This window comes from Fusarium proliferatum (assembly GCF_900067095.1).
Source record: "Fusarium proliferatum ET1 genome assembly, contig: FPRO_scaffold021, whole genome shotgun sequence".
Taxonomy (NCBI): domain Eukaryota; kingdom Fungi; phylum Ascomycota; class Sordariomycetes; order Hypocreales; family Nectriaceae; genus Fusarium; species Fusarium proliferatum.
The window spans coordinates 49,551-63,700 of NW_022194810.1; the positions used below are offsets into that span (position 1 = coordinate 49,551).

Genomic DNA, 14,150 nt, shown 5'->3' on the forward strand with positions numbered 1-14,150 from the left:
CTTAGTCTCTTTGCACATAAACTCCTAACTGAGCCACATAATCGGGATCCTGCGATGCCGGAATGCTTAGTCCTGTCTTCCAAAACTCACGCGTCTCTTTCCATTCCTTTAGCTGTTCTTCCTCGACAAACACATAAAAGTACGACCACTGACAAAGCGATCGGAACGCGGCCCTGGCATCCCATATGACCCTTTAATGTTGTTAAAAAGGAATCGAGCTTTCAGGTGTCTGATCACTTACAATCCGCCATCCGCCAAAGGATGTCTTTCATTGTTTCGGTCGCACCCAAGTTCTTTGCCGGTGAATGATTTTACATCCCGTCCCAATACTCGCAGCAGGTTATTATCAGACTGGTACTTGGGAACTTCTTCGCTATGTAATCCGCAATAGTATACTGAACTCGAATTCCGTGGCCAGGCATGCACTAGCAAGAGATGTGGTTTATCTCCACCAGCGCGGAAGGAATATATTCGATTTGGGTCAGCAGGAATTCCGCCACAGTACCCGAGAATGAATCGTGAGCCGAGATCGTCGCCAAGCGCGTCCAGCGTCTCTCTCACCCGCTGACAAAGTTAACTCGATTACAGAAATCCAAAAGAGATCAAGACCTACCGGCTCAGACAAAACGAACTTAATGCAGAACTCAAACCCGGTATCCGAGGAGATGTCGAATGCCGCTTCGTCTTTTGTCATCTGCTCAAATGCTGAGCCCAGAGCTGGGTTCTCGATAACATGAAAGCCAATCTGGTAGATATCTTTCTTCGCTTCGTCAACAGAAAACCCGGAGGACATCATGGGCATACCAGGGGAGGATGTCCTGCGATGGACATACCCCGCACGGACTGCGTTGGCAGATACAGGTAGAGGTTGCAAACCTCAGGCAGCCATTGCTGAGATGGGGGCCCCTTAATATGATTGGATCAGTATAGCCCCACATAGGTAGTCACGAAAGGTGAGCACCTTTTAATATGATTGGATTAGCATAGCCCCATATAGGTAGTCATAAAAGGTGAGCACCCCTTAATATAATTGGATCAGGATGACCCCATGTAGGTAGTCATGAAAGGTGAGCACCTTTCAATATGATTGGATCAGTATAGCCCCATGTAGGGTAGTCATGAAAGGTGAGCACCCCCTACTATGATTGGGTAAATCTAGCCTTATGCAGGTAGCCATGAAAGGTGAGGTACTCACCTCTCTAGCTGATCGGCTAGCAGTACTTGAAAATATTGTACAATGAATTATTCTATCACCATCTCGACGCATTGTAGTAGTGTCCTATATCACCTTAGCCCCTAACACAATGCACACGCTTGGTCTATCTTACTGGCCGGGTGAGAGCCGCCAGCTCACAATCTCTGGTTCACCTCGCCATAGTGCTCGAATTGATGAGTTTCTGCGACGTATAAGATGTGACTGTTCCTTTACCTCAGCTATCCGTGAGCTAGCCCATTATGCAGCCCGTAACATACATTAGTTCAGCATGAAAACTCCAAGATTAGAGATGCCCGACAGGGATCCTACAGGTCGGTCATATTAGCCAAGTACCAGGAAGTTGGCGAAGCGAGGGACTCTTTCGATGACCTGGCATTGTCGGGTATAAAAGTGAGCTATTCATACTAGGTAAAATCAGCAAAGGACAAATCACTCGATCAACTACATAAATTCTCCATTCATACAGCATGTCAGACGATCCAAAGGACAAGCCCCCGTCCTCCACGTCTGAACCATCAGACAAAGACAAACAGAAAGAAAAGGGAGATAGTTCTAAAGAGAACCCTCCGGCTTGTGGTGCGGCGACTTGATAACATGAAAGAAAATTCATTATTAACTTCCTACAGACGATGATGGCAAGGGCAGAAGCGAAGACGTGATAGATTCGCTTCCTGGGCATAAAGACGTGGTTGTATTCAAGTAAAGGGCGATAGCCGGATTAGTATATAGTCAATCGGACTTTGTACAAGTAGTGAAGTGCCTTGATTCATCAGAAATCCTGACTCAATGCTCCAGGCAACCCATTTCAGCCCAAGTCCATACCCGCCCAACGAGACCCGACATGACTCTGCTCTTTCTTTGATTACTGGCACGACAATCTGATATCTTCCGATTGGCGTCTGGAGCAAGCCAGATTCGTGGTGAATTGCGTGCGCTGAGACTCGGGATAGTTCTCCTCTAATGAGGAACTTGAGTGATATCTTTACCATTAGCGATGATATGACACTATGACGAACACATACCAAGTTTCTCATTGCTGCATCAAATAAAGCTTGATGTTCAGTCGACCACTCGTAGGCATAGAGATCTACTTCACTGGTGAGGCCGGGTGGCGTTGGGTTAAACCCACGCAGTTGGCTGGCTGAATTAAGCACTCTCCTCTGTAGAGTCTCGGAAATGACAAAAGTTTCGAAGTGCTGCATAGACCGAAGAGGTGGTGTAATAGGGGGAGGCAAAGGGGGAAGACGCAGGCTAAGTCTGCGGGTTCGCGATGCTGAGAGGAACTCTTGAAGTTCCTCTTCCAGGAATAGACGAGTCCCCAAGGCCTTGCAAATACGATCATACCTCCGAATTCACCTTAGTTTCTGTCTAATACAGAGCGTGGGAAGCTTACTCAAGGTCAGGACGTATGTAGTGAAGTAAAAATGGGATGTAGAGAACTATGGAGCCTTGAGCCTCCGGGGGAGGTTTAGTGACCGGGATAGACTGGAGGAATCGGCCTTGGTGTTCTCCGTATTGTCGGATATGTGCGATGTCGTTTGGTACTGCCAGGTATTAACGCAGGCTGGTGCAGGCTATGGTATCTTCCTTACTGTAAAGAACCAATTCCAGCGCACGGTGCCGAAGCCCCTGCACGTATAATTTGTCAAGAAGTTCAATAAGCCTGCCCACTGCGAGCAAGTACCTATCCAGCGTGCTTGGCGGGAGCTTAGGGTTATCCAAGAACTGTCTCAGAGTTGAGTAGATTGGCTCTTTGTTACTAGCTTCATACAAGTCGACACTGCAACCTGCCAAGAAAACGATCTTGTGCAGATTGCTCTCCTCCAGGGGGTCAAGTAGTCGAGCTAGGGTGTCGGGGATCCTTTCCGGCGAGTCAAAGTCATGGCGACACCGAACAGTCTGCCAGTCGGCCTCGGTCTTTGGCACCTTCGTGGTTAGTTTGTCCCATATGGGATCGTGAGTGCGTCGACGAGGTTTAGGTGCAGGTGGGGGAAATCGGAGTGTAGCAACAAGATCACTGAACGGGACAGGCGTCTCCTGACTCGACGGTGTCTCGCTCATGTTTGCAAGGTTTCAAAGGCTGGAGAAATGGAAGTGGGAAGAAAATATCTCACTACCGTAAGAGGAAAGAATTCATGGACTTCATGAAGTAAAAGGGGGGCTGCTGACGCAACCCCTCACGCTAGTGGGACGGAAATGAGTGGAAATGATCTGACGAACGTAAGAGGAAAGAATTCATGGAATTCATGTAGAATATGTGGGCCTACTCACCCTACGCATACGGGGAGGCTAGGGAGGGGGGTGCTTGGAGTATTGGGACATGGGGGGCCAACACTGCAGCATTCACAAGGTCAGGGCTGCTTTTTCTGCTTTCAGGCCAAATACTTAAAGTAATGTGCAACCCGGCGAGGCAACTACTTGCAGGCCTCACCGACACTGGTTCGCAAAGTAATTCATACCTAACTTTCCAATCAAGCACTTCATGCTAGACTCTTCTAGCACCCCGACAAACCAGGGCCGCGGCGCATACGACACAACAGGCTGCCCGAAACCTCCACCAAGACCTAGACCAAGCTAAAATGAAGCTATCGGAGAGCATCACCATCGCGATAGCAGTACCCGTAGCTGTCATCTGTTTCCTCATCCTTGCCTTCATTATCAAATACATCCGCAAACATCGCCAGGCAACAGAAAGCGATCCGGAATCAGGTCGAAAAGCTTTGCAACGGATCCCAGACACCCCAGACACCCCAGACACCCCAGCAGGTGCAGATGTCTTCGGCATCCTGGGAGACATCGAGATAGCCCGTCGTTACATGGAAGAGAGGAAAATAACGAAAGGATGGCATCGTACGTCATGGGGTGCTCCCTATAAGGTTGTCGTAGATCCAAAACTTGGTCAAGACGGAATTCGAGCTGTCATTATTCCTGCGGAGGTGGACGAATCGGAGCGCGATAGATTGAAACGCGAGTGGCCATCGTTCAGAGTTTACACCGACGACTCCGAGGATTACAGGGGGGGGCCAGCAACCGGTTTGCCAAAGGAAATGATCGCATTCTTAGTTTAGAAACGTAGCGGAAGTTAAGACAATGGGAGAGGACGGTAGCATAACACGAAGCTGCTGACAACTTTACACGCCCCTTCATTATCTTAGATCCTTGCAAATAAACCCATGTTGTAACTTTTGTTTCTTGTGTAAGCCTTTTTCAGGGTGTTGGGACCAGCATTGAATTGTCATTGTCTACAGCTTCTAATCAGAGAAATATTTATACGGAAGATCGTCTAGACAATTATTCTTTAGATTAATTTGTAAATACCCCTGCCACTCAGGCCCACACTGTGTATATACTGCAGGCTGCATCTATGCCAACCCTGTATCCAGGAGTCGTGAGCGGATGGCCCTTCCCCCAGATATTTAAGCTGGGCTTTGTGCTGAGTCTTCTCCCACTCTCCTTCTCAAAGCAAGATCAAATCCATTATTCCCTTACCACGTATACCACCATGGTTTTCATTTCTTCTGTGATATATCGAGAGTTAGGTAAGGCTAACCCTCAACTCATAGAAACATCTACTAATGCATCTAGCAATTTTGAGACTGGTATCTCATTTCCAGCTTGCAGGCATTGCAATTCAAACCGTTCCTGATAAAATATATCGAGTATCGGACAATCAAGAAACCCTACAGGAAACGTCTGGTTGGGAGTTTGTGATAACGCAGAGGGCTGACGGGCGCGATGTCATTATTGGAGCATGGTACCGAGACAGCGGTCTGACTCATGTCATAGGGCACTGCTCTGAGGAATACTACCAGGAATGGCACATTTACTAAGGCAACTTTGATCATGTAGTAATTAGAGTCAGAAGGGCCAAGAGTGGAAGTAGAGTCAATACAGCAAAGAACATTTAACGTGCCAGCTATGTATACCTATGAGACATAAATGTCGTCCGTACCCTCGACCAGTGTTTCATCTGATGCCACAGATGTAAATGAGCTAGCATAAGAGGGTAAGGGAGCATCTCGCAGGACTTGCTGGTCCTCCTGCAGGAACATGGCAAGTTTACAGGCAATCTCAGTGACCGAAGAGTCATCCTGTATGCAGTATCCTTCTGTCCCTGACCGCATCCCCACCAGGATCGCGATCCGAAGATGCTTGTCGTGAGGGCCGCCTTGAGTAGGTATACCTCCTAACAAAGAAAAGGCATCGTCTTCGTTGAGGTCAAGGTTGGGTGACTCCAGTTGCAGTTGAACGAATTGTTGACCCCATTGAGTCTTGGTTGTGTACCGTAGATCCTTGAGAGAATCTAGAAGGCGTTGGGTGCGGCGTCGGAACATGTCGCGTAAATGAAGGGATCTTGGACGGGGTTCGAGGCGTTGGTGAAGGAGTTCAAGGAATCCATACAGTCCATGATCTGTGGCTTCTTTGCACAAGTCTGGAAAGCTGGGTGAGTCTGGGGAAGAACCATAATATAAGGCAACGAATGGGATAACGAGCTTCAGAAGCTGATCTTTATGCCCGAGGTACGAGCGTATTGTGCCTACAGGTATCATGCAGGAGAGTGGGTTGAGTATTTTCATCTTGGTGTTTGTTCTCTGTGGACTGACGTTGGACCAGGGCGTTGGCTGTCTTTTAAAGCGCTGCTTGCCTGCTAGCGTTTTTGGGTTGCAAGCCCCTTGAGACAAGGATGGCTACAGATGCAGGGCGTCATGACGCTAAATGTTTGCACGCCCCTCCAAATATGCACTACCAGACCGGCAAAGACTCTCCAGTGCATAAAAGGATCCATAAATCCCACGTTGATTCCAAGATTTTAGACTGTTGTGCAAATAGCCCCGAACTTCTTAAACCATCTTTTATTACCCAGAGGCTTAAAATAATGACATCACTCACGTCGCCAGAGGAACTCAGAATTATTGATGTAGTTTTCGGACAGCTAGGTAATGTCTGCTTCAAACTTGATATTAGCAAGCTCTAACATACATTAGTGTACCAAAAGCGTCTTCAGCATGCAGAGGGTACCTTCATCAAGGATACATTTACTCCTGGTAGAGAGCATGTTCTCTGTATAGTAAAGTGTAGTCTGCTAGAACTAGAACAAATATCTGGTTGGACATTAGCTTCATTTCAAATGGACGGTCAAAGTATTATCATTGGGGCATCCTGGTTGGGGGCATGTCTAGGATACTACGATGGAACATACTACGGGACATGGTGTTACAAAGGAATTGGCGTGTAAATCTAAGCTGGCAGATTTTATACAATTCACTAAATTAGGTCACTTAGAAGAAATACTGTAGGTGAATGGGGTTTATCTGGTATATTAATAAGAAATCGATTAAAGAGTGGTCTGTTTTAAAGAGAGAATTATTTATAAATACTAAGAGAGTGGAGAGAAAATCCGAAGAATAAGAGTAAGAGATTATCTGAGCTTGTGAGATTAGAAATGAGAGTGGGATCCAAGACCAGGAGATAGGAGTAAATTATCGGTCAATAAGTTGACAGGCAACCCGGTTGACGATGAACTTTAAGAAGCAGCGTCCTCATCGAAATCATTCTTCAAGTGTAGTTTTGATCGAAGCTCATAGAGTTTGCCCAGAATGAACTTAGATAGCGGCTGTTCTTTGCTCTCTTCTATCATAGAGAAGATCTGTTTCTGCGGAAAGAATATTTGGTAGATGCTGGCCAGCGAAAGTAAGATGTGGCCAAGATCAGCAGCGTCTTCCACGAGATTGTCGATAGTGGCAGAAGTTTGATGATGCGAGAGCTGGCGGAATTGGCTTCGGATCTGTTGGCCATGTTGAGGGCTCACTGTGCTCCACTCGGGACTCGGGGGCGATGTATCATAATGAGTTGGTAGGGACATATCAGCATCGTTGTTTGTTGTGTCAGCTTCACTTTCAACAGGTTTCACTCCACCAACATGGATTCAGTACCTAGTAAGACTCTCTCTGCCACTATGCCTTTGAAATACTGACAGCCCTGACGGCTCTCCACGTTATTCTATAACAATTTGTGGCGATAACAGTCCAATTTCTCTAAAGTTGGTAGAATTCGGTGGCAATGGCGAGGCCAAGCAATGTGCACAGCACATACCGACTAGCCACGATACTCAAGGGGGCAAACAGGATACAAAGAGCGTGACAACAATTAGCAGCGAACCCGAACCTGGTTTAATGGAGGCCGATCAGAAGGTAGCAGCGATTTGTCTCGAGGTCCAAAACAGACCCAAAGATAAAATAATGGCTTGGATACAGGGTGTGAGGGATGCCACTAACGCTTAGATAAGCAATATGAAAAAATAGTTGGCGAAGATTCGAGGTGCACAAGATTGTGACTTCCCAGGAAGTTGGGCGCTTCAGAGTGGCTTGACGTAGCACCGCCTCAACGCCGTGGCGTGATGCCTGGTGCGGGGTAATCTTATCAGTTGGGCGATAATCCAGCACCGTGCGTACAAGCTGGTCCGAGCATCCCTGCGAGCTCGGATCTCCCAGCCGCAAACAACGGATACATAAGTAGCGTGTTGCTCCAGTCTCAAAGACCTGCCTTGAAAGCAATGTCGCATCCGCCCCGCACCAACTTTCTCAGCAACACTATGTCCACACATAATCCTCTCATCTCAGAACTTGACTCACTCGTCACAAAAGCACGAGACCTTTCGTCAAGCTTCAGTGCACTACATTGCATGGTTCGCCAGCAACTCGAGGATCCGGCCGCTGAGCTACTGGCGACAGTCCTGGGTGGCATGGATGGTTTGGGTGACCAGTTACAGACACTGACATTGCAGGCTGAAGATGCCCACGCCCAAGCCCAGAATCTCATGCTTCCCAGCAGCGAACAGCCTGCCCAGACATTTGATGATCCACAGCCCTTGGACTCAGAGGATATGATCACGACGGGGAGCGATTTAGCCTCGGCCAACAGTCTGCCTGACTCACCCAAGGAGGGAGGCAACGACATCAACGACCGTCGCGCAGTCACTTCGAGCCCAACCAACCGAAGCGCAAGAGCCGACCTGAATACAAGGCGAGAGGGTAGATCCTTCGCAAGGAGCCCCTCGGTTGGGACTGAATCATCAGCTGCCTCCATTGCCATAGACACGTCACCAGCCGGTTCCGTTGCGACTCACATCACATGGCCGGAGAGCTCTGGTCGGTCTGCTGACGGGGATGAGGCCATGTTGGACGTCGATGACACAGGAGATAACGTGCAGAAACGGCAGCCTGACCTTGGAGGCCTCAAAAGAATCGCTGACTCTGGCTCGGGACAGGACCCCGCGACTGGCGACAAACCCAGCTCCCCTGACGAGCCGAGTCCGGTCACTGACGACAGAACTGGCCAGCCAACTCAGAGTCCTGAGGTCAGTGAAAGGGCCAGTTCCTGTGAGCCACAAAGGCCTACGGCACAGACCGAAGCTGAGCTGCACGACGACCGGCTAGCCAGCCCCCCGATGAACAGTGATATGAGGCCCAATGATTCTCATGCCGATGATCTCACTCAAGGCATGGCATCAGCCATGTATATGCTGGCCGTGGCCGCAGAGCAGCGTCATTCGCCAGGGAGTGGAGATGAGCAACGCACCAGCGACCAACAGACAGAGTCTCCCTCTGCCGGCCCACCTGGCGAACGAAGCGATACCGCTAGCTCACCACCAGCGATGCGGTTCAATCCGTCCAACGAGACACGCTCCTCGCTTCCTCCGACAACAGTTCTCACGCCGGCTGATATGAAAAGGCTCGTCCCCAAACTTGCCGAGATGGAACGTGAAGGCGAACACCAGCACTTCTCTGTTCCTCGCAGAAATGTTGACTTGGCCCACATGAAGGAGATGGTCAAGACGACTGATGAAAGGTGGCAGACCACGAGCACTCAGTATGTGCCAGGTCCAAAAGGCATGGGCTACGCAAATATTTACGTCCCGGATCGTCGACCTCCAATCCACTGGGAGGGGTTCACTACCCAATGTCAGCGGCCAACAATTCCGGAAATCGTGGCAATTTTTGAGAAGTTTGCCTCAGATCCTCCTCGAGAAGATATTCCGTATTATATTGGCAATCTCGATATTCTTCCTGAAGAGCGTTTGGATCCTGGACCTGAGATTACGGGAAACCCTGAACTTATGGACCTACACGTCCCGTATCACCACATTGGTGGTCATGGTTCCGGAAACCGTATACATAGGGAAGATTTCATCACGTTCCGATCCTATAATGAGGTTTACTTCGGAACCGGGTATAAACTTTGGCTGGTGATTAAAGAAGATCACATAGCTAATTTCAATGCATTTGTTAAAGCAAACTGGGACTGTAACGAATGCGACCTGTTTGTTTCACATCAATGTCTTCTTCTAGCTCCCTCCAGACTTGACGAGGCGGACATACATTATAATGTTGCGGCCGTCGGATGTGGGGAAGCCTTCTACACCTTACCGGGACAGCCACATGCGATCATCAATTTTGGACATTGCGCCGCTCATTCGATTAACTACATACCACCTGGGGAGGAAATTGACTTTAGCAAGATCACTACGTGTACCGACGATGGCATGTATGTTGTTGGGAAAAAATATGGGCAAACCACTGCCTCCGTGCGGGAATTAGTCCAAATCAACAAACGAAAAGCACATCAGCAACTCTCCCAAGTCGCTCCAAAGAAGACACGAACCTATACCGCAGCCCATCGCGGATTAATCGACATCGAGCAAAGCCTGAAAGACATACGTTATCGTCCAATCCAAATCGACCGCGAGCATCCCTCGGCCGCAGAGTTGAATGTATACAAGCGAGTCGCTGCTGTCCGTAGCACAGCGGCCATACAACAGTTCATTACTCTGGTGAAGGATTGGAAGAATGAAAGGGTCCCCGTCCATATCGACAAGAGTCAAGATAAGCTGAACCAGTCAGTGTATTTAGTGAAGTTCTTTGAGGGCAAAACAAATTTGTCAAAGTTTGAACTTCGTCTTACTCAAAGCAAACTAGCTCGTGAAGCTGATATGGGAAAGCCTGCGGGAGGAAAGCAGCTCAGAAGAGGGCTTCTTGACGAACTTGCAGCTGCTCATGGCATGACGAAAAGGCAACTGAAAGACCATATGGAAGACGGCAGACAATTGAATCTTATCTGCGAATCACACAATGGATTGCTCCCCTTTATCTTCCTGGACTCAAAAAATCCTTTTGGGTTAAAAAAAAAAGACTGGTCCGATCTCTATTGCGAAAAATTTGAGAAGGAGGCGACTGCATTCCGCAGTCTACTTGATGATAAGTATACGAGGAACCTATGCGAAGCAGGAAGGATTTTTGAAGAACGAGTTTGGAAAAAGATTCTCAATGGCAGCGTTTCAGATACTGGTGGGTTTCTGTGGGAGGAGACCGAGCTGGATGTGGACTTACAAAACATCGATGAGTTACTTAAGCAGGTCGCCAGAAGCGAAGGCACGTGATCAAGGCGATGGCTTAGTCAGAAAACGCTGCAGCGTTTTCTGACTCAGCATGATTCTTAGCGACTACCCTACACTCAAGTGAGTATTAAATAAATAAATATCTTAAATTATAATCTAGCTCTGGGTATCTCAATTTATTCTACTAGCCAAAAGTCGCGCTCGTCCAAACTATACACTGGATCCTGATCACACTTGCCGAACATCAAATACACTCGCGTAGGCAAAGAACTGGCATCGCTGTTAGGCCAGCGCTTGTGCGACCTTGCAGCTTCACTCAGACTGATGCGAACACCGCTTGTCTTTATGCAGACCGCTGACTGAAGCGTTTGATTAGAAAGACGCGCAACACGGTCGAAGAAGGATTTCCACGTGCCACTGAACAGTGTCACATTGCGTAATGCCAGTTGCTGCAGCTGGTGTAGACTGGCAAATTCGATCAACTCATTTTCCGAAGTCCAGAGATGGCGAAAGTGGGCGCGACGAAGTGTTGGCCATTTCAAACGCCGTAGGTCTATTCTCTGGCTACTGGCTTGCCCTCCAGACTCGGTACCTAAAACAAGTTCCCGTAGATTTGGGAACGATCGTAGAAATTGCTGCACTTCGTCGTGCTCATAACCACGTACCACCAAATTACTGACGTTTAAAGACACAATATTCTCGTTAGCAACGAGCCATCCATTGTTCTGTATGTCGAGCGTGCTGGGAATATTCAAACTGGTTATCTGGGGGAAGCGAGGTAAACTTGGCAATAGCTTGCATGCAAGGTCTTCTACTCTGGCCTTGAAGAAAGGGACAACCCGTGTCTTTTGGCAAAGTTGATTGTAGTATGCACTCTTCAGCTTTCCCCATCGCCATGTATACACATGTGATAAGGTCAGGGTAGTCAGGCTAGGAAACATTTCCAAGATCATGGCCAGTCCGCTGACATCAGAGTCAAAGACCCGGGGCGCTTCTTGAGTGGCGAAACGCCTGTAAGCAACAAAGGCCTCTATCTCCGCTTATTTGTATAAGTCATCATGGCTGACAGCTTGGGGGTGAGTTTTCCACTCGTCAAAAGATCCAAGGTGTGGCCAAGTGCCATGATAGAGACTTAGGTGCCTGGCTGCAGAGACAGGACTCGTATTGTAGTTCTGAGAGTTACAAAGCTGCTTAAGACACTTAGCAGTATTGATTACTTGAACGTGGTGGAACAAGGCAGCTGAAGCGGCATAAACGAATGCCTTTTAATTCAGGTATGGACATTAAAGCCTAAGAGATCTCTATAATAAGTTCAGGGAGAAGAATCTCCATGGTGAAGGTAAGTATAATTATAAATAAGTGATAGATGGGAAAAAGAATACATGCACTTACAGAAAACAAATTAAAAGTTAGAAATTAATATAAAGAAGTAAATAACTTAATACTTAAGTAATTAATAGAAAGCAGTTTTAAGCAAAAGATCACAATTATATTAAATTATTTTTATATCGTATAAATAATTTTGTGATGTATCTGAGCTGTCCTTAATTATCTGAAATTTCTGGTATCCTTGGAGAACTTGAGCCATTTCTTGTAACCGAACATCCTCCTCAATCTCTGTAGTGACAACAGCTCGTCTAGTAACAGCCTGGCCACGTCTATGAAGTCCCGAGTAACTGCATGGTACAAGGGGGACTGGTATGAAGGCCCAATAGCATGGCGGTGTGCTCCATGTTCTAATAGAACTTCTACACACCTCTCAGCCCAAGAATCACTGCGCACATCAAAGGTGTCATTCCTTCGTCTGGTTCAGTGTGGAGTGTGCGGGTATCGATTTTCGAACCACAGGTATCACGCATCGTCTTTGAGACGAATTCCAGCATGTTTCTCAAAATCCTGAAGCCGTCAGTTTCGATCTGAGTCACGATCTCTGCGAGACCTAGCCGATCTCGCTAGAGAGTATGTGCTCCATGCCCAATAAGATAGGAAATGACAATTATGTTGGTATCCATGGATGGATCTGACGGTGTTCGAAGTAGAAAATGGAAGTTCCGATCACCCATTTGCCACGACATGACTCGATTGAGATTTTCTCTTGCGCTAAAAGATAGGGAATGCATCATCTCGATTCCCGGAAGGCATGCTTGGTAGACTACCCATGAATCGGCTGCCGGGACTGCGAGTCCCAGCATGGAAATGCAACGAGCGCGAGCACAGTCGCCTGCAAGCACAGCATGAACAAGGTTGGTCCGCGGATGCCATGATAGTCATCATAACAGACAATAGACAGCTCGGCAGATACGTCGTCGGAGAGATCACTGACAACGGAGGATATAGATGACATGTTCAAAGGTAAATCGATTAAAAACAAACTGTAGAATCAAGAATTCAGGGCAAAGGCTCATGGCCTGTCTTTTAAACCTCAACGTCTAGTAACTCCCCTGGAAATGTTTCTCGTAAATCGTTTCTGTTTCCCGTAACCTGATTAGGCTAAGTAAGGTACATAAACCCTCCTCTCCTAAGTCTAAAAATAGGTAGCATGGACAAGACGTTCCTAAAAGTATGAAAAAGCGATTACCTTCTATTTGCGACTCGCTGTACGCTTATATTTTTGGAGCTAGCTGTCTTCATTGCTATTGGGTTTGACACTCTAGTTGCCTCTACTTACTTCACATGGTTTAACATCCTAGAACTCACACCAGTCCTCTCCGATGATTACGTGGGCAATACCACAGAGACATTTTTATGCTTCGTATTCCACACGATCTTCTTCTCTATCGTTCTATATAAAGCTGTGTATGGGGAAAGAACCTCTTTGAAGGGAGTCAAATGCCTTTCTTCTATCCCCTTGATCTTGCGAGAAGTCTCTGAAATAGCTGCTTTGATGTCCTCAATGAACGAAACAGCCTTGTGAGTGTTGAGTTCAGGATGCCCTCCGTGCTGGAACAACACAGCGAGAGGGCGTTTCCAGCGTGGGTCGGTCATGCCTTGTCTTTCTCGCTCGAGTGAAAGAAGGTGTAATTGGAGCACTGCCCCTAGAATTCGATGTGTAATCCATGGATGACTGGAAAGGTGATAGTTGTAGAGAGGAGGTTTGATTTGTCATAGGAATCGCTTTAAGGAGGTTTAGCCGCTGCAGCCTTGCCCATCGAAGACCCGACTACAAGGATTTGCGGATTTGAGCTTCCGGACGCTTCATGGCAGACCATATCACGCCAAAAATAGCAGTAGGAAGCCCTCGTTGACACCCTCAAGCTTGATGGTGTTGTGGGGTCGTTAGCGCTGGATATTTCCATAAAGACCTTGGCTTCGCCTCTTAGCTTTCACTCCGATATTTACTCAATTTGCCAATATACGAAGAAGTCACAACGAATGACGAATTTGCAGGAGCTTTTGAGGACTTCATGCTGTCCTATCAAAAGGGCTTGTACGCAATGCTTAGTTCTCTTCGCCAACTTAGCATCCAAGTTAGGACGTTTGAAATGACCGAGGAGATTCCCTACCTTGTTGGCGATGATATGAGACTTTCGAGCAGTGTAG

General features: G+C 47.5%; 7 protein-coding genes across 7 annotated transcripts; 3 read left to right on the forward strand and 4 right to left on the reverse strand.

The window, feature by feature from the left end:
- Position 1: 1 nt before the first annotated feature.
- On the reverse strand, positions 2-793 carry FPRO_16121 (uncharacterized protein; the record flags this gene model as incomplete). Its single annotated transcript, XM_031225230.1, has 3 exons — positions 2-191; positions 242-564; positions 614-793. The coding sequence occupies 3 exons, from the start codon at positions 791-793 to the stop codon at positions 2-4; spliced, it is 693 nt and encodes a 230-aa protein (XP_031090410.1).
- An 890-nt stretch (positions 794-1,683) lies between these two features.
- Positions 1,684-1,919, forward strand: FPRO_16122 (uncharacterized protein; the record flags this gene model as incomplete). The annotated part of the gene is made up of 2 exons (XM_031225231.1): positions 1,684-1,792; positions 1,843-1,919. 2 exons carry the CDS (start codon positions 1,684-1,686, stop codon positions 1,917-1,919), a joined length of 186 nt encoding a protein of 61 aa, XP_031090411.1.
- A 686-nt stretch (positions 1,920-2,605) lies between these two features.
- FPRO_16123 (uncharacterized protein) lies at positions 2,606-3,277 on the reverse strand (the record flags this gene model as incomplete). The annotated part of the gene is made up of 2 exons (XM_031225232.1): positions 2,606-2,760; positions 2,809-3,277. 2 exons carry the CDS (start codon positions 3,275-3,277, stop codon positions 2,606-2,608), a joined length of 624 nt encoding a protein of 207 aa, XP_031090412.1.
- Positions 3,278-3,795: 518 nt separating this feature from the next.
- On the forward strand, positions 3,796-4,284 carry FPRO_16124 (uncharacterized protein; the record flags this gene model as incomplete). The annotated part of the gene is made up of 1 exon (XM_031225233.1): positions 3,796-4,284. The coding sequence occupies one exon, from the start codon at positions 3,796-3,798 to the stop codon at positions 4,282-4,284; it is 489 nt and encodes a 162-aa protein (XP_031090413.1).
- An 858-nt stretch (positions 4,285-5,142) lies between these two features.
- FPRO_16125 (uncharacterized protein) lies at positions 5,143-5,550 on the reverse strand (the record flags this gene model as incomplete). Its single annotated transcript, XM_031225234.1, has 1 exon — positions 5,143-5,550. The coding sequence occupies one exon, from the start codon at positions 5,548-5,550 to the stop codon at positions 5,143-5,145; it is 408 nt and encodes a 135-aa protein (XP_031090414.1).
- Positions 5,551-6,740: 1,190 nt separating this feature from the next.
- Positions 6,741-7,079, reverse strand: FPRO_16126 (uncharacterized protein; the record flags this gene model as incomplete). The annotated part of the gene is made up of 1 exon (XM_031225235.1): positions 6,741-7,079. One exon carries the CDS (start codon positions 7,077-7,079, stop codon positions 6,741-6,743), a length of 339 nt encoding a protein of 112 aa, XP_031090415.1.
- Positions 7,080-7,769: 690 nt separating this feature from the next.
- On the forward strand, positions 7,770-10,652 carry FPRO_16127 (uncharacterized protein; the record flags this gene model as incomplete). The annotated part of the gene is made up of 1 exon (XM_031225238.1): positions 7,770-10,652. The coding sequence occupies one exon, from the start codon at positions 7,770-7,772 to the stop codon at positions 10,650-10,652; it is 2,883 nt and encodes a 960-aa protein (XP_031090416.1).
- Between the last annotated feature and the right edge of the window lie 3,498 nt (positions 10,653-14,150).